This window comes from Thamnophis elegans, chromosome 1, assembly GCF_009769535.1.
Source record: "Thamnophis elegans isolate rThaEle1 chromosome 1, rThaEle1.pri, whole genome shotgun sequence".
Lineage (NCBI taxonomy): Eukaryota > Metazoa > Chordata > Lepidosauria > Squamata > Colubridae > Thamnophis > Thamnophis elegans.
This window is the reverse complement of record NC_045541.1, coordinates 2,740,983-2,760,116: the sequence shown is the minus strand read 5'-3', so window position 1 is coordinate 2,760,116 and position 19,134 is coordinate 2,740,983. Positions and strand designations below refer to the sequence as shown.

The window sequence follows — 19,134 nt, the reverse complement described above, 5'->3', positions numbered from 1 at the left end:
GACACCCCTGATCTAACCAATCTTAATGGAGCTCTTCACACTGTAACATCTCTTTTTTTAAGATCTCACAGAACCCTAAAATGGAAGCTCCTCGAAAGAATAGTAGAAAGGAACTCTTTCAAAGTTCAAAATCTGGAGAATATATTCTGAACGTCTGTCCCTGGTATGACTCACCAATCTGACTGCCCTTGCCCTTCCCACTTTCCATCTGACAGTGAATATGCATGGATGGATAGAACCACGGAAGACTGTTGAGTGATTAGCCATGTTCAAAACTAGGCAGATAAATGTCAAAAACAAACTTCCTGACACTTGAACGAACCTGAATCCTGAAGAATTACCTCTAAATGTCAGCAGTCTTCAGCATTCTGGTAATTTATCATATTAACTCATAAAAAAAATGAGGAGGGGAGGAAAATCCCCTGTGAATGATGGTACCTTTGAAACAGCCCTAGGAATGTTCACTTTCTCAACCCTCATATTTCCGGTTTCGTTTCTTGCTACCTCTTAGAAACAAGTATATATCTACATCACGCTGACAATATTTTGAGTTCAGCTATTTGAAAATACTCCTCCCCACCCCCATTACTATTTTCTGTCCAATACATGCTGTGGCAACGGCTTTTCTTCCAAGACATAGTTGACAAAAAGAAAGAGAGGCAGTGGCAATGAATTGGATTAATGTGCAGGAATATTCTAAATATCCCTCTCCAAAGCTTAATGCAGCGAAGAGCTTATTCATAGATGAGAGGATTGGAAGAGAGATAGAGTTTGCTGAGCACAGTTTTCAAGTGCTAATGGATGCTGCGTTGAAGGTACTATTAGTCACCCATAAAGCCCTTCATTGTAGTGGATCTGCGTACTTGAGAGACCGCCTTCTGCCAATTACCTCCCTGCGACCAATTAGATCTCATAGATTGGGCCTCCTCCGAATTCCATCTGCCAGCCAGTGCCGGCTGGCAACTACAAGGAGGAGGGCCTTTTCAGTAGTAGCTCCGACCCTTTGGAACGAGCTCCCCATAGAGGTTCGTACTCTCACCACCGTCCAGGCCTTCCGCACAGCCCTTAAGACCTGGCTAGCCCATCAGGCCTGGGGACAAAGATAGCCGCCCCTCCCGAATGATGAATGAATGTTGCCTATTATTTTTACTTATGTGTGTCTACGTTATTGTTTGTATTCCCCTTCCTGATTTTATGTGAGCCGCCCTGAGTCCCCTCAGGGAAAAGGGTGGCCTATAAATGTTAATAAACTCTAAACTCTAAACTCTTTCCAAGAAGGAAAAAAAAAGAGAACTATCAGTCTGAAGGAGGCAACCTGGACACTGAATGAAGCAGGAAGAACATTTAAGCAGGAAAAGGCAGTTCTGCTATAGTGCAGCTGGGCACTATAGGAACATGTCCGTAGGCCCTTCACCATTCAATTAATTATGGATTAACTTTAAAGAGCCGAGGTGGCGCAGTGGTTAGGGTGCAGTACTGCAGGCCACTTCAGCTGACTGTTATCTGCAGTTCAGCGGTTCTAATCTCACCGGCTCAAGGTTGACTCAGCCTTCCATCCTTCCGAGGTGGGTGAAATGAGGACCCGGATTGTTGTTGGGGGCAATATGCTGACTCTGTAAACCGCTTAGAGAGGGCTGAAAGCCCTATGAAGCGGTATATAAGTCTAACTGCTATTGCTATTGCTAAATAATTCAATCAAACCCATTTTTAAACTGGATTTTTAAAGTAGTCCAAATATCCCTAAAATGGAAAAGACTAATCTATGGATTATTTAAAATTGTTTTGAAAAGAAATTATTCATTTATTAAATTATTAAATTTCATTTCATTCATTAAATTTATAGGCCGCCCAATCCCGGAACTCCGGGTGGCTTACAATGAAAGAAGAGAAAAAAAATAAGTAAAAAAAAATAGTTTAAAATAGACAACACACATATGTTCTAATCGGGGCTGGACCTTAACACGAAGGTCAACAGCCCCAGGCCTGTTGGAACAGCCAGGTTTTAACGGCTTTCCTGAAGGCCATGAGGGTGGGTGAGGTCCGGATCTCCGGGGGTAGCTGGTTCCAGAGGGTCGGAGCAGCCACAGAGAAGGCTCTCCTCCGGGGGCCCGCCAGCCGACACTGTCCGGCTGACGGTATCCGAAGGAGGCCTACCCTGTGGGATCTTATCGGCAACAAAGATATTTATTATCTTCACAAAGATATTTAAAATCCTTTCCTCCCTCCTGCTCAGTTGTGTTTAGTTCCTGGACAAGTCCTTGCAGTTTTCTTAGCAAGGTTTTTCGGAAGTGTCTACTTGCCATTGTCGACTTCCTAAAGCTGAAAGAAAGTGATTGGCTCAAAGTGGCTTTTTGCCTAAGGCGAGACTAGAATATACTGTCTCTTGGTTCCTAGCGCAATGCCTTAACCACTATACCACTACGAATGGCTCTCATTTGACATGCACCTTTAAACTAAATTTTAACTGGAATTGAAACTATTATTTCCCAATGGACTCCAGCTGGACTTAAATAACAACTTTCTATATTCTTATAAGCATTGTATTACCTCCCACAGACCCATTAGATCTCACAGGGTCAGCCTCCTCCGGGTGCCATCTACCAGCCAATGCCATCTGGCTATTACCCGGGGGAGGGTCTTCTCTGTGGCAGCTCCGGCTCTCTGGAATGAACTCCCCGCAGGGATTCGGACCCTCACCTCTCTCCAGGCCTTCCGAAAAGCCGTCAAAACCTGGCTGTGCCGGCAGGCCTGGGGGTGATGAGTTCCCTCCCCTCTCGACATGTATGGTTGTGCGACTGTTGTCTACTTTTATTATTTGTATTTCATCTTTTATGTTCCCCCGTTTTTTTCCCCTTTGAATTGTTCGCTGCCCTGAGTCCTCCCGGAGAAGGGCGGCATACAAATAATACAATACAATACAATACAATAAAATGTTACTTTTTATGCACATTCTGCAAAGTAATAGCTGGGTAAACAAAACCTATCTGCAATGCCAAATCTGTTTTGAATGCCAGTCTTTCTTAGCAGAAAAAGTGTTCCATGGATCAGTTAGACAGTTGAATTTATTGTCTTGAAGTCAGTGATCCACAGTGAGAATTAAATGTGCTCTTTGTTTGCAGAGTTGATTCCAGTGAGATTTTTCCTTGTATTTTCCACCCAATGATTTAGAAGGAAGCTAGCAGTACATTTTCCCACCAGCCAATTTTATTAAAAGACATTATTATTTGTGAGCTGCAGCTGATTTCATCAGTTGCCTCAGATGCACAAAAGGTTATGCCTTTTAATAAAGAAAAGATGCTATCAGATTCCTTCTGAATTTTTGGTCACCAAATACTAACATAACTCTTTTTCCCACGAATCTCACAATTACTGTATCCTTCTAATGTATCCAGACTAACTGTAAATATACTAAGAATATATGACAAGTAACTAATTCTGCCTTACTTAATAAGATTGAATATTGCTGAAATACTATCTAAGTATTTCAAATTCTCAAAAATATAAACATAAACCCCAATATCACTAATAATAATTTGGGAGGAGATAGCCATCTATATTTAAAATTTAAAAGAAATAATTTTCTTACAAGTTTTAGTTTTTATGCTAGATGGTTTTCTTTTTTCCAGGATACCAAACCTGATTTATTGGTCTGGGTAATTCAAAGGCATTTCAAGACAATTGGTATAGGAAATAAAGATAATGTGCTTTATCTAGAGAATGACAGATGGAACATGATTCTGAAACAATAATTTATCTCTGTTGATGAAGTTTTAATTTTGTCCTCTTTACAATTTTAAAAGGAGGAAATTCATCTGAACCCAGGGCAATTTTTTTTTTTTACTTTTTGAGGGATACATATATTTTTTCTTCTGAAGTCTGCACATTTCAGCATCTGTACCTTCTTTTTTAAAACGGCAAAACAACTATGCAAATTGTATATTTGGCTTGTGAGTTATCTGTCTATCTATTTTCCACAGTTTTTCAGAACCATCTCACCAGGTGTTCCAGCTGACAAGATGCCGAATACAAAAATGTGTTGGGGAAAACTATAATAATTAATTTCAGCATTAAATTTTAATACCACAATTATTTTAAAATCACATTGACCAGATCTTATGTGAACCAGTCACAAAGACTCAGTGCCCTTAAGTTAGACCACATTTTACAAAGAAGTATTTCTGGCAAACATCAAGTTGTGTTTGAAAAGACTAAACGAAGAAGTTATGCTAGGAAAGTGTTTCTCAAACTTGGCATCTTTAGGATGTGTGGATTTCAACTCCCAGAATTTCCCAGTAAGGCTGAAAAACCTTATTTTTCCTATGCAGTAGAATTAGTCCCAAGTCCTGGTTATTAATCCAATTAATTAATCTCTCTCTCTCTCTCTCTCTCTCTCTCTCTCTCTCTCTCTCTCTCTCTCTCCCTCCCTCCCTCCCTCCCTCCCTCCCTCTCTCTCTCTCTCTCTCTCACACACACACACAAAAACACCATTTTTAAATTATTCCTTTGGAGTATCATGCCCATTCTTAACTAAGTGGTAAATAAGGAACAGTTCTCCTTTTTGGGGGGGGGGAGTACAGTTCTTTCAGCTTTTCAGATCATTAGATGCAAGAAGTTTTTGAATCTAAACTGTTTTCTTTTATTTTTCTTATTAGTGGTTCAGCAATGAATGTAGTGCACACAGAGAAAGAAATGAAGAAGTTCTTGGCAGAGGCAACCAGAGTTTCACAGGTATTACACCAAGTTTTTCTTCTGTTCCCACTGCTAAAAGTAAACTGTTACATTTTCAGTTAAACTGTCCTCATTTTTTTCTTCTACATTTAAATGCTGATTGTTTCAGGATGTGAGTTAATTTGAACACAATTAATGTAATTATCCATTTCTAATTGAACCGTATTGTTCTCTCCTATCTATATTTATAAGGAGTATTGTACTGCTCTTATATCAAGCTAACTCACAGGAAACAGACCTGATTTCTAAATTTTTGTTTATATTCTTACTAGCACATTGGTGGTAGATTCTGGTGGGATCATCATATCTCAGTCCAGAGTCATATTCCTGTTCCATATCTGTGCCTCAGAGAAAACTTTAGAAATTCAGCAATAACTTGGCTTCTATTTCGTTTATACAGCATTCAACAGTGCTGTGTTTCTGCTGAGTTGCTTCTGTTAATTGTCACTGACATTGATGTTTTATGTATGATAAAGCTGTAGAATCGGTAGGTAATCCCTTAACGTGATTAAGATGTCTAAGGATGCTTACCAGCGTAACCAATCTCTAATTACCTGGACAGACTGCTTTTGATCTGAGCAGAGAAAGGCAAATCGGGCTGGATTATATAACAGTGTATACTACACCCTTTGGGAAATTCTCTTGTGGGGAATAGCTGGAGAGAATTGAGAAATGCAAATACCATCTCCCACTCCCCTCCATCCTGTTCAGGATCTACAGCTAATCGTTTACACAATGGAACAAATGGGACCCAGCTGTAGGACAGGGAGGCCATGTTTTCACTTAGAAACCGAAGAAAACCGCAGTACAAAGGTATTTTGCTTCAGGGTTGGCAAAAAAAAGTTCTAATTCAACTGAACAGAACAACCTAGATTTCATCCAGGCAGCCGATTTTATGGCTCACCGACAAATGCGCGCACGACAAAACCACGGCGAGAAAACCGCGACGTCGAAATCGCGCCCACAACAGGGCGCCGACAAAAGCGCGCTGACAGAAGTGCGCCATCAACAAACAACGCGAAAACAACGTAATAACCCTAACCCTAAACCTAACCCTTACCTTAACCCTTACCTTAACCCTAATCGCGCTTCTGTCGGCGTGCTCTTGTGGGAGCGATTTCGACATCACGGTTTTGTCGGTGCGCTTTTGTCGTGCGTGCATTTGTTGGGTCACGCGATTTTATAGGTTGGTGCTGGTTTGGAAAGTTACGGCTCTTTTAAATCTCTTTAGGGAAAGAACCGTGGAAAAGCTTGCTGAAGGCTAGACATGATTAGATGACTTGATACTTCTTGTCAGTAGGCATCAGGGGATAAAGAAGACCCTTTTCTACCAGATTTGGCAAAGCCATCAGTGGATATAGCAATAGCAGTTCGACTTATATACCGCTTCATAGGGCTTTCAGCCCTCTCTAAGCGGTTTACAGAGTCAGCATATCGCCCCCAACAACAATCCGGGTCCTCATTTCACCCACCTCGGAAGGATGGAAGGCTGAGTCAACCTTGAGCCGGTGAGATTAGAACCGCTGAACTGCAGATAACAGCCAGCTGAAGTGGCCTGCAGTACTGCACTCTAGCCACTGCGCCACCTCGGCTCTTGGAGCAGAGGATGCACAGAGTTGGAAACATTCACTTCAGGGGTGGTAAACAGGCAAATAAACAAAATCTGCTTTCAACCCCGACACTGAGGAATGTTTAGCCCTCTTTTAAATATATCTTTAAACAGATCACACTTACACTTTAAGATAAACGACTTCCGTGTCACTGCACCTATCTTGCATCCTGAACACTTTTGCATGGACCAGTTCCTGTGGGCCTTTCGCATGGTGTTAAAGATCCAGATGCTCCCACAAGCATTTGAGTGGGAGGGAGGTTAAGCACCCCTCCTTATCTGATTGCATTGTCTTAGTAATTGGAAGACGAATGGCTTTTCAACCCCCAGGGATCTTTTAGAGGGAGCCTGTTTCCTAAAGTGTGATCCCCAGAAATGCTTTCATCAACAATCAAAATTATTTGATTTGATTTTGATTTGATTTGATTTATTGCATTTCTATGCCGCCCTATTCCCAGAGGGACTCACAAACCAAAGTAAGGGGGTGGGGGAATACAAACCGATAAGATCTCACAGGTTGGGTCTCCTCCGGATTCCATCCGCCAGCCAATGTCGGCTGGCGACCCCCCGGGGGAGGGCCTTCTCTGTTGCAGCTCCAGCCCTCTGGAATGACCTCCCCGTGGAGATCCGGACCCTTACTACCCTCCTGGCCTTCCGCAAAGCCACCAAGTCCTGGCTGCTCCAGCAGGCCAGGGGGCTTGTGAAACATCCAGCCCCACGGAAATTGTGAATGTTGCGCCTTTTTTAAAGTGTTGTCTTGTCTATTTATCCCCTTTCCCTTGTCTGTTGTGAGCCGCCCGGAGTCCTCCGGGAGTGGGCAGCATACAAGAGAAATGAAATGAAATGAAAGACAACGGACAAACAACTACAACAATTTAAAAACAGTCAACAACCACACAATTCAAGCGGGGGCGGGGAACTCATCAGCCCCAGGCCTGTCGGAACAGCCAGGTTTTAAGGGCTTTGCAGAAAGCCTGAAGGGTGGTGAGGGTCCGAATCTCCACGGGGAGCTCGTTGCCAGCCTACACTGAAAAAATAATACAATATTAAAATCAAATCAAATCAGCATGAGAGGCGAATACATCAGTTTTAATTTTTATGTGGTAAACATTGATAAATACAACCCAAACAAACAGAAGCTTTTTGGGGGTCCTTCAAAAATTTTTAAAGTGGAAAGGTGTCCTGGGAGGAAATGTTTAAGAAACACAACTTTGGAGCATGATTTTGGAATACATGCATACGTACATAGGCAGATGATAAGGTTATGTCCTTAGGGCCACTCCTGGGCAGAAGAGAAATACATTCCCCACATCATGGACATATTTGGACTTTATTTTCTCTCGACAGTACAGAAGGTAAGGATCAGATTAAAAAAAATAGGCAGCCCATTCTTTCCAAGACTGACCTTTTTGTCAGGACTTCAGCTTTCAAAAATCAGCCAGCCAGCAGCTTCTCTCAAGCCACTTAGACTGGATTTTTAAGAGCTTAACATCCAACATACCAATCACTTTTGGACATCTGGTTCCAGCTGGGAGCACTCTCCTTTTTAGAAAATGTGGTGCTCTGTGTGATTGGCTTAGTGTCACACACTGAATGTGTGTTGAGAATCAGAAATTCAGTTAAGATTTATCGAGAGATCCTTCTGCGCCTGCCTGGCTTCCTGGACCATGAGATTGCCATCAGTGCTTTCGCACTATCACAGTCGCTTGACTGATGCTGCCAAGGTTTCAGACGCGAAGAAAAGTGGCAAACAAGATTCTGATGAAAGAAACGTCCTTCTGGGTTCGGCTCCAAGTGGGGGAAAAGACACTGGAGACTTGGAGGCTGCTTGGAAAGAGGGTTTATTGGTGGACAGGACCACATGGCTTGAACAGAAAAGGTGATCACATGCTTCAATGTTGGTGGAGAAGAAGAGAAGGGCTGAGGGAGGGGCTTGCTAGGCTTTTTATAACCTCTTCAGTCCCACCTCTCTGTTTCCTGTTCCTGTGTAAGAAATGTATTCTGATTGGTTGTCAGACTCCCATGGGGCCATGCAGGGGCTACTCTCTGGGCTGCGTTTTGAATCCAGGTTTGGTTGAGTTCTCAGATGCCATGTGGGGAGTTGGGGCCAATATTATCATGCTTTAATCCCATCCCCCCCTGGAGCTGAAGTGGAGAAGTCTTTATTATGTAAAGTGGACTAGCTTGGCCTTCTTAATGGCCCATTGAGATAGTGGGGATGGGCAGGAAGCTACAGGGAGCTATTCTGTCTTTTAAAACATGTTTCTTTCTTTTCGCATCCAGAGAAATATTCTGCCTTTTCAATATTTCCTAGGATATTTCAGTTTTCTGGGAGAGGGCTGGGTGATAACTTCCTACAATTCCAAGTAAAATCTGTTAGCAGGTAATTCTGAAAAAAAAAAACTATTTGACTAGACATTATACCATTCTGAATGATAGGCCATGAAAATATATAGCCATGGCAGGGCACCCATAACGGGGAGAAATATTGGGAGAAGATTTGGGCAGAATATTATACAGCAGAATGAGTAGGAAAAATGCCGGATACTGCAGATTCAGCTTACTCTACTTTGAAGTCAGTAATTTAAATTTAAACTTCTCATCTCCAACTTAATTCAGTCAAAGCAGGTGGCAGCATCTAGCCAATTTCAACTGTTTTCTAAAGGCTGAATATGGTTATCATTTGAACAGGAGACCACCAGGAATTTCCAGGGATGTAAAGTAGCCTAATTTTTTTTGAAAAAAATGAGTAGAGCCAATTGCAAATCAGGGTAAATACTGTACTGCTGTCAGGGGTGGGTTTCAAAATTTTTTGGAATCTCTTCTGTAGGTGTGGCCTGCTTTCTGTGTCCACTGGTGGAACCTCTTCTAACCGGTTCGGTAGATTTGACGAACCGGTTTCTACCGAACTGGTGCAAACCGGTAGGAACCCACCTCTGACTGCTGTAGACATGTCCATACATGCACCAGGAACTAAAACAGACTTAAGTTTTAACTACTAAAGTCCAGAATCTCGCTGTGCCACTGGGAAGAAAGATTTAAAACACCTTTTCCCTGTATTTCCCTCATTATTTCCTCTGCTATTTTTCTCATCTGGTCCTCATTTCATTTTTCATCCCTCCTTTGTCCTTGCCTTGTCAGATCTCATCAGCATCTAACTTATTCTCAATCCTGATAAACAGAGGTGGGGGAAAGAGTGATACCCAGTCAGGTTGCCTGGTAGCTTGGCATGGGGTACCTTTCATTTCTTCAGCTTTTCCACCCAGATTTCTTCCCAGTTCAGAGTTAGATTTTCTATGGCTCTGATTTCTTATCCTGCTTGTTGAAGAGAAGTTCATTGTGCATTATAACTCCTATAGAACTCCAACACCAGGTACTAAAACAATAGCAAAACCCCTTCTGCTTTTGGCGCTTCAAATTTTCACTAAGCGGAAAGAGGGGAAGGAGGGACTGTAAGGAGTCTTACTTCTGGCATTAGCCTTTGGCTAAGGTTGGCCAGGATATAAATGGTGGGTGTTTGTAATACAGTTATTAAGAGACCACGTTATGGAAAAGCTAGGAAAGCTGAGAAATGGTGCCAAGATTTGTTCAGGAACTGGGTTCTAAAGAAGAATGTTGCACTCTTGATAAGTTCTAAGCATGTCAGTAAATGGGGGGGAAACATCCAAACTCCTTTAGAAGTGAGAAAGCCGTGGTGGGTTTCAGAATTGTTTAGAACCTATTCTGTAGGTGTGGCCTGTTTTGTGGGAGTGGCTTGATGGTCATGTGACCAGGTGGGCAACTGGGAAAATGTGGTGGAACTCACTTAACGACCCTCTTGCTTAGCAACCAAAATTTTGGGCTCAATTGTGGTCATATGTTCTTTTCTTTCTTTCTTTCTTTCTTTCTTTCTTTCTTTCTTTCTTTCTTTCTTTCTTTCTTTCTTTCTTTCATCTCTCACTCCCACTTTCTCTTTCTTTCTTTCCTTCTTTCTTTTCTTTTCTTTCTTTCTCTTTCTCTCTCTTTCTCTTTCTGTCTCTCTCTGTCTGTCTGTCTATCTGTCTGTCATTCACTCTCTGTGTCTGTCTGTGTCTGTCTGTCTCTCACTCACTCTCTGTATCTCTCTGTCTCTCTCTCTCTCCTCCTTCCCCGATCTGTCACTCTCTCTCTGTGCGTTTGTCTGTCTCCCTCTCTCTCTCTCTCTTTGTGTCTCTCTCTCCTTCCCTCCCTTCCTCTCTCTGTCACTCTGTGTGTATGTGTGTGTGTGTCTGTCTCTCACTCACTCTGTGTGTGTGTGTCTCTGTGTCTCTGTCTGTCTGTCTCTCCCTATCTTCCTCCCCCCTCCCCCTCTATGTCTCTCTGTCTCTCTCTGTATGTCTGTCTGTCTCTCTCTGATTCCTTCCCTCCCTCCCGCTCTCTCTGTCTCTCTCTCTTTGTGCCTCTCTCTGTCTGTCTGTTTGTCTCTCTCTCACTCACTCTCTCTCACACACAGACACACATACTGTGGTCACCTTGTGTTCCAATCACAGGCTAAAATACCTGGCAGTGGTGTTTTTCTCTTCAGGGACAGGTCCTCTTCAGAAGGACGAGGCCCCGCTGGTTGCCCTCCCATTCCTCGTCTTCCGGCTGCGGCTCCATGCCATGGGAAACATAGGTATGCACACGCCCAGCACAATTACAGCCCGGAGCAGGACCAAAACCCCTCTCCCAACTTTTTCCCACCATTACGAAGTCTCCGAGGCTGTAATTTATGGGGTGCGCACACACACACCTATATTTTCTATGGCGTGGAGCCGCGGCAAGGCTCTGAGCGGCTGGCCATGACTCCGGAGCCCATCCAGTAAGACAAGGAACGCGAGGGGGACCCCTCTCCCCGTGGATGGGCTCTGGACCTCGTCCTTCTTTTTAACCAGGCGGCTGTCAAGAGAGGATGGGACAGCGCACGCCACGTGGGCTTGTGCAGCAGCCGAAGAACAGGAGGTGAGGATTCGGCTGCTGCACAAAAGCCCAAGGGCATGCAGTGTCCTCTTTTCTCTGACAGCCGCCTGGTTCCCTGTGGGAATATATACATGCTTTCTTACTGGAATAGATACATTTAAAAATGATTCTTGGGGTCTACCCCAATGCCAGCAGTAAGAGCAGAGCTGGGCATACCCCCTGTACAAAGCCATCTAATAATTAAAGTTTTCAGCTAATAGCCGAAGATCTTATCTATTGACTCACATAGACACCCAATCTCTGCTTCAAAGATTGATCAGTTGCTTGGGCCAAACTTTCAAATGCCACCTCACAGCGCAGATTCTCTCTTCAATTCCCAGGGCAAACAAATCTGAAGGTCAGGAAAACTTATAAACAAAGCGTCATTGATGTCGCTGCCCAAGATAATTTTGCACTGTTTAAACATGTTAAGTCCTTAAAGATGTTAAGTGGCAAAATACAAACCAGCCTCCTCGTTAGCGAAGTATTTGACAACCAATAGGCCTCAATAGGTCTTAGAATAGCTTTTTCTAGAGCTTGTTTCCAACAACTACACCAGTGGTGGGTTTCAAAAATTGTTCGAACCACTCTGGGAAGTCGGGGGGGGGGGGAAGGAGGAGGGGGGTTGGGGGGCAGGGTGGAGGGAGGGAACATTAGGCTGGAAACTAGAACTATTTTGACACACAAAAAAAATTGTACTTCGATGTCTTACTGATTGAGGAATGATGAAATGTTAAAAAAAAATTGTTCGAACCTAATCTGTGGGTGTGGCCTCCTTTGTGGGAGTGGCTTGCCGCCCATGTGACCAGATGGGAGTGGCTTGCCGCTCATGTGACCGGATGGGAGTGGCTTGCCGCCCATGTGACCGGATATGAAGATGCCGATGACACTTGTCAGAACCACCTTAAATTGCCTCTCACACAGCCCTGGCATGCATAAGAATGTGATGTCAACTTGTTTTTTGAAAGGCATCTTTGGTTTGCGTTAAAACAACTTCAACACACGCAATGTTCTGATCGCACCACAAACGCAGTAGTCATCCTTACCTTTCACAGAGGCACTGAGTTTTATAAATAGGAGCATGATAGTGTAGAATAATCACATCCAAGGACCAGTGGTGGGTTTCAAAAAAGTTTGGAAGCTCTTCTGTAGGTGTGGCCTGCTTTCCGGGTCCACTGGTGGAACCTCTTCTAACCGGTTGAGTAGATTTGACGAACCGGTTCTACCGAATAGGTGCGAACTGGTAGGAACCCACCTCTGAACTAGAGTCTATGGTGAGATAGGGGAGGTTTCATGGAGTTCCATCTGAAGAAAGACTGCGTATTTGTGGAACACTAACTGCTGAAATATATATTTTTGTCCACAAATTATATTCTGCAGAAAGGACTGTTTACTTACATTCTTATTTAAAAAATTAAAATTTCTGGAGCACCTGGGACATACTGTAAAAATGACTATATCATTTCCTACCAATTCAACAGGAGATTGTATATAGGAATTATTGGAGGCAGGCTTGAATTTATCTATGTTTTTTTTCCCCTTCTTCCCAATGTGTCATGAATCAAGAACAGTGTGATGGTGGGAAAAGAAATCTCTGTAGGAATATAAAATTGAAGGCTACAATTGCCAATTGCACTCGGGGTGGCAGGGTGAGGATAGGGAACGATTGACTTTCCACACAGAAGGAAATTTAATGCAGACTCTTGACAGACAAGTGTACGCTAAGGTCTCCATTCCTTTAAAATTAGTGAAATGTGTATAATTGATTTCAGTTTTGTTACAGTATTTTTATTTCCATTTTAAATTCCCTAGAGCCACGGAAGCTTTGTGAGAGTAATTTTCTTACGCTTTTTTTTCTTTTAACTTTACTTCTCCAGTTCAATTGAATATTTTTAAAAGTAGTTACTAACTTGAATGCGGAATATATTCTCTCTTTGTAACAGGAACACCCTGTCGTCCTAACAAAATTCATTGAAAGAGCTAGAGAGGTGGAAATGGATGCAGTTGCAAAGAATGGAAAGGTAGACACTTTTCTCTTTCCGGGATTTATAAAATGATCATAGAGAGACTTGACAAATGTTCCATTTTCAGCTCTACTAGAAGTTCTTTACAGCTGAGCTAAACAAAGGTTAGACTGAACAAAGATTTTATACAACCACCTAGCCTTGAGAAATGTTTTGTCAGTAATCTGTTTTTTCCCCCCCAGTATGAGCTTCTTTAAAGATTATATTGCTTGCTCTTGCTTGTTGGAATTACTTTTATTGTTTTCAGTTTCAGCAGGGAACATTGCATTTACTTAACATTGTTTGTAATGCATCGAAAAGCTGTCACCTTTGCTTATTTGCCTTTCATCTTCCCAGAGAAAACTGCTGGGTGTAGTGTTCAGTGAGAATAACCTTTCCCTTTAAGCCTCACAAAGGCCATTAGATGCCGGGCATCTTTCCCTGTCATAATGTATAGTAGTGCTATACCAGATTAGTCTGATAACTCACACAGCCCAAGATATTCATCATTGCAACTGACCAGAGCAATTTGATAGAATTCCCTGAATTGTGTGTACAGAAAAAAAAACCCCACATAATCCTGGTTTAACCCTCCAGCACGAACATTCAGCATTTTTCCTCCTTCTGCTGATCATAGACTTTGCAAAACGTTGCAAACTTCGTTTGCCCGAAAAATTGCACCATGAAAGGACTACAGCTCATATTCACAGCCTAACAATTTTTCAGTTGTCTGATTATCATGTTGAATATTCTTCTTTTTCTCACAGTTAATTTAGCAGTTCTCTCATTCCTTGGTCCCATAACTCTCTTCTGTGTAAAAAACAGCCCTGCTTGAAATCCCCCAGCTAAGTCACTGAATCATATTTAGCAGACTATACATACAAGTACATAGAACCAAGCCCATTGAGCATCATGGCAGGTCTATTAAGGCGGTGACACACCATGACAAAAATGTACCTCTGAGCTTTTTGTCTGATGATGAATCAAGGAGGAAATTCTTTTTCCAGTTAGGAAAAGTGAAGCAGAGACAAATAAATGAAAAGAGGCTGAATGAGCCCCTCTAGGTCTCCCTTAATCCCTACTATGGAATAGAGCAAAATTTATGCTTCTGGAGAGATATTTTTAGCAGGATTTTATAAGTCCACCAATGAACATTAATTATGCTTAGAAACTGCAAAGTCCTCTTATGCTGTTCTGACATTATCCATATACAAGGGACTGAGCAGATATATTTGGTAGTAGCAATAATAAATATTATTAATGATAATAAACCATTATTGGTTTTTGAAATGGACTGCATGCACTCTGTGTCCTATGATGACTCTGTAAAAATGTCAGTATCATCATCGGAGGAGGGAGGGAGGGAGTCAAAATCACTTTTCTAAGTTCATGAGATGTGTGAGACACAAATCCCTTCATCAATTGCTCAGTTCTTTAACCCTTGTGCTAAATTACTTTTCTGAAGCTAGGAGACATTTAGAAAAATAATCCAGTTAGCCAGATGTATTCCTATAATGCATGCAATATTTTGGCTTCATAGTAACTTCACTTATTATAAGTTGCATGTTTAGGTCTGAGTAAACCCATATAAAATGACTGTATTTTCTTGGCTCTTTGGAACAGGTTATCTGCCATGCCATCTCTGAGCATGTGGAAGATGCAGGAGTTCATTCTGGAGATGCTACTTTGATGTTTCCTGCACAAACAATTAGTCAAGGAGCCTTAGAGAAGGTCAATATTTGGTCAACTATACAAAACAGAGGGGCATCATGGGGCTAAAATGCACCAAGTTCTAAAAATGCATTCAAAGTTCTGAAAACTATTCAACTACAGCATTTATCAGAATATTAAGTCAGCTGAATGTTGAACAAAGTAGTTGCACACTTTTCTGATGGTCAGTACAGCTGATACTATAGGATTATTTATGGCTATAGATACTGGCTTATCCAGTGTCTCTCTCAGATTTTTTTTTAAAGGAAATCGCTGGAATATATTCTAATTTAGAGCAAGCATATTATCTCAGAACCTCCTTTATTAGCCTGGTATCCTCCAAGAATACTGGACTTTAATTTCTATAAGCACAGCTGAGTGTGGTAAAAGTTGAGAAATGATGGAAGTGAAAGCCCAATATATCTGAGCACTAGATTGGATAAAGTAACATTATTTGTATTTTATCACTCCATAATATACATCAATTCATAGATTTAGTAGTGGTGCCCCCTGGGCCCGGTGCCCTAAGCATGTGCTTGGTCTGCTTAATGGTTAATACACACCTCTGTGTTTCCTCCCTGATTTTATCTAAAGTTGTAGCAACAAAGCATACAGGGAAATATCTAGCATAGCAGTAGAACAGTCTTATAGTAAGTGAACCTGAGAGCTCTTATTCCTTGGTCCCATAAGAGCCGAGGTGGCGCGGTGGTTAGAGTACAGTACTGCAGGCCACTTCAACTGACTGCTATCTGCAGTTGGGCGGTTCAAATCTCACCGGCTCAGGGTTGACTCAGCCTTCCATCCTTCTGAGGTGGGTGAAATGAGGACCCAGACTGTGGGGGTGATATGCTGACTCTGTAAACCGCTTAGAGAGGGCTGAAAGCCCTATGAAGCAGAATATAAGTCTAACTGCTATTGCTATGCTATTGCTATCTATCTATCTATCTATCTATCTATCTATCTATCTATCTATCTATCTATCTATCTATCTATCTTCTATATCTATCTTATCTATTATCTATCCATCCAAGGCTCAGGGTTGACTCAGCCTTCCATCCTTCCGAGGTGGGTGAAATGAGGACCCGGACTGTGGGGGCGATATGCTGACTCTGTAAACCGCTTGGAGAGGGCTGAAAGCCCTATGAAGTGGTATATAAGTCTAACTGCTATTGCTATTGCTATTAATCGGATGAGCTGAACCTCTCCGGCTGCCATTCCTACCCGAGACTTGCAGCTCCATTGTGTTCCTTGCTGTTTTATCCAGGAAAGCACCTTGTAAAAAAAACCTCGCGAGTTCAACTTCCCTGGACAAAACAGCAAGGAATGCGATGGAGCTACAAGTCTCAGGTAGGCCGCGCATCTTGCGGCCCAACACCTCCCACCCCCATCCTGGTTGCTTCCCTTTCCCCGCTGTCTCTTTAGTGAGAGGCGGGGCAGGTGGGATGGGATAGAAGTGAGAGGCATGGAGCGAAATGTGGCTCCTCTTGCCGTCTCTTCCCCCCCCCTCACCGGGCATGACAGGCTTCCTCTGCAGCTTCCAAGCCGGGGCAGAGAGGCGGTGAAGGGCGAAAGGCTCAACCCTGGGGATAAATCAGATGCTACACTGCAGAAACCGGCCCACGCCAGCCCAGGTTTCCTAAATCTCTCGCTCCCCAGATTATCCCCCTTGCGAAGAAAGCCCAACCTGATGCAGGGTGGTGGCAAGACACATCAGGGTTGCTCGGCTGGCGTGAAGAACAGGGAGGGGAGGCAACGGGGGTGACAGAACATGCAGTTCCACGCTTTTCACATCCTGCACCCCAAATAAATAAGACACCCCCAATAATAAGACCAAGGCCATATTTCGGGGGTCAAAAGAAAATAAGACCCTGTCTTATTTTGGGGGAAACACGGTCATTCTTGGGATACAATGCAACTTTTAATTCTTCTCAGGCAAGTTTTAATACAACTTCTTGACTTAGAAAGGAATTCTGCCAAGGACCCGTCTACCACCCGTGCCCCTCGCCCCGCATCCTCCTGTTAGTTCTCGCTGTTTTGTTTGCTCATCATTTAGGCCCTAGACAACCATAGCAGAATGAAATTAATATAACTGAACAGATGCTAAGTTTTTAAATGATTTCTGTTTTCTTTTTGTAGATTCAAATTTTGTTTTATGTTTGGCATTATCAAAAAATCAAATTGACATTGAGTCTTTATTGATTAGCCTCAATGTGCAAACTTCCAGGAACAAATTATTACTAAACTTTGATAAAACATAATTTAAATGAAATTGGAATAAAATATGATTTAAAATGGAATTGGAATAAAATACAGTCTAAAATGAAATTGGAATACAATACAATAATTTAAGATATAGATAAAATAGGATAAAATTATATTTCAGTGTCACCCCTGAAATCTACCCCAATCAGTCCCACGTATGTAGGTCTCAACCAAGAAATCAAATATTATGAAGCACGGTATGATGTAGATAAATATGAAATCAAACCAAATCAATATTAAAGACTTACAATTAGAATAAGTGTAATGAGGGTTCTCATTGGATTTCTCAGGCTACCTGGGTAAAATTAAAGTTTTTTTTCTCTTTTATTTCTATTTATTTTACCTTTAATGGACTTTTATTATTTGGCTGAATTAGTAATGAGGTGTTTTTATGTACTCTTATAGGTGAAAATTGCAACCAGAAAGATTGCTGATACCTTTGCTATCTCTGGGCCATTCAATATCCAGTTTCTCATCAGAGGAAATGATGTCTTGGTGAGGCCTTTTTGAATGTAGAAAACAGTACATCATAATAATAAATAGCCCATTTTCTAAGAAGCCCTCTGTTTCTTCATGCACACCTGGCAAAAATCAGTCAGGGATGTTGCTGCTATTTGCTGTACAGCACAGGCTGGAGGAAGTCATATAATACCTGCCTTGTTTGATGCCTCCTGGGTATACAGTATGTGCCATTGATATTCTGTCATTCACTGCTGTATAAGGCATTTTGTGGTACGAAAGAATGGCTCCGTTTGTCCAGATAATACAGTAATTTGAGGAGAAAGTAAGCTCTGTAGAATTGCCGTCTGTCAGCAAGCATGTTAGCTCAGCACTTGCTTTAAATCAGATCAGTGCTAAACAAGATTTGTAAGAATATTATAAGCGACTCATCTTATTGGCGTGGCAGAAGTTTGACGCTGCGATATACAGAGCTTGCTATTTTGCTATCTTGGGTTATTATAGAGAGCTCAAAAACAAATAGGATGGAAGAAAATGCAAAGAGGACATTTGTCTTCCAAGTATTCTTGCTTATGGGATGGATCACCTGCTACGATGTTAGATACAATATTAACTATAGGGATGGGAGAGGGGAGAATGTCAGGACTGCAAAGAGCTGGAGAGGGGTTATTTACTACTTCCATTTCTCTGTGATTTTCATGAACGTAGAGTTAACTTAGTCCAGTTATCATAGGCATCAGTAGAGAAGCACTACAGCTGCCTTTTCCTGACTATAACACTTCTTGGCTTTTCTCCAACCTACAAGTTAGTGTATATGCTTTAAAAAAATATATTCTTGTTGGTTGAAGTCAATTGTTAAAATTGCATTGGACTAGTTCCACCACCCTCAGCCATAATATCTTCCCCTAAAATCCAGGAAAGCAATTTAGCCACTGTCACATCCTCTCCCACTGTGGATACGCTGAAGGCCCGCTTCAGGAAGTAGTTCCATTTCACAGTCCCCCTACAATAGGTCCATTGCATCAGCTGGAAAAGCCAAACAAAAAAACTGCTATCTGCAGTTCAGCGGTTCAAATCTCACCGGCTCAAGGTTGACTCAGCCTTCCATCCTTCCGAGGTGGGTGAAATGGGGACCCAGACTGTGGGGGCGATATGCTGACTCTGTAAACCGCTGAGAGAGGGCTGAAAGCCCTATGAAGCGGTGTATAAGTCTAACTGCTATTGCTATTGCTAAAAACAAATGTATGCTGCTGCATGTATTATTGCTAAGCTAGTACAATACCTTCTTTATATACAAAGAGCTACTTTTACAAACACGTGATCTTGCTCAAATATAGCAATAGCAATAGCAGTTAGACTTATATACCGCTTCATAGGGCTTTCAGCCCTCTCTAAGTGGTTTACAGA

The 19,134-nt window shown here is 42.1% G+C and overlaps 1 protein-coding gene across 1 annotated transcript in view; it reads left to right on the top strand.

Moving 5' to 3' along the window:
• CPS1 (carbamoyl-phosphate synthase 1) overlaps window positions 1-19,134 on the top strand; it is a 168,560-nt gene that overhangs the window by 121,428 nt on the left and 27,998 nt on the right. Inside the window, exons 28-31 of the mRNA XM_032233904.1 lie at window positions 4,653-4,728; window positions 13,237-13,314; window positions 14,920-15,027; window positions 17,674-17,763. Coding sequence (XP_032089795.1) covers window positions 4,653-4,728; window positions 13,237-13,314; window positions 14,920-15,027; window positions 17,674-17,763 — 352 coding nt within the window. The remainder of the gene's footprint in view (window positions 1-4,652; window positions 4,729-13,236; window positions 13,315-14,919; window positions 15,028-17,673; window positions 17,764-19,134) is intronic.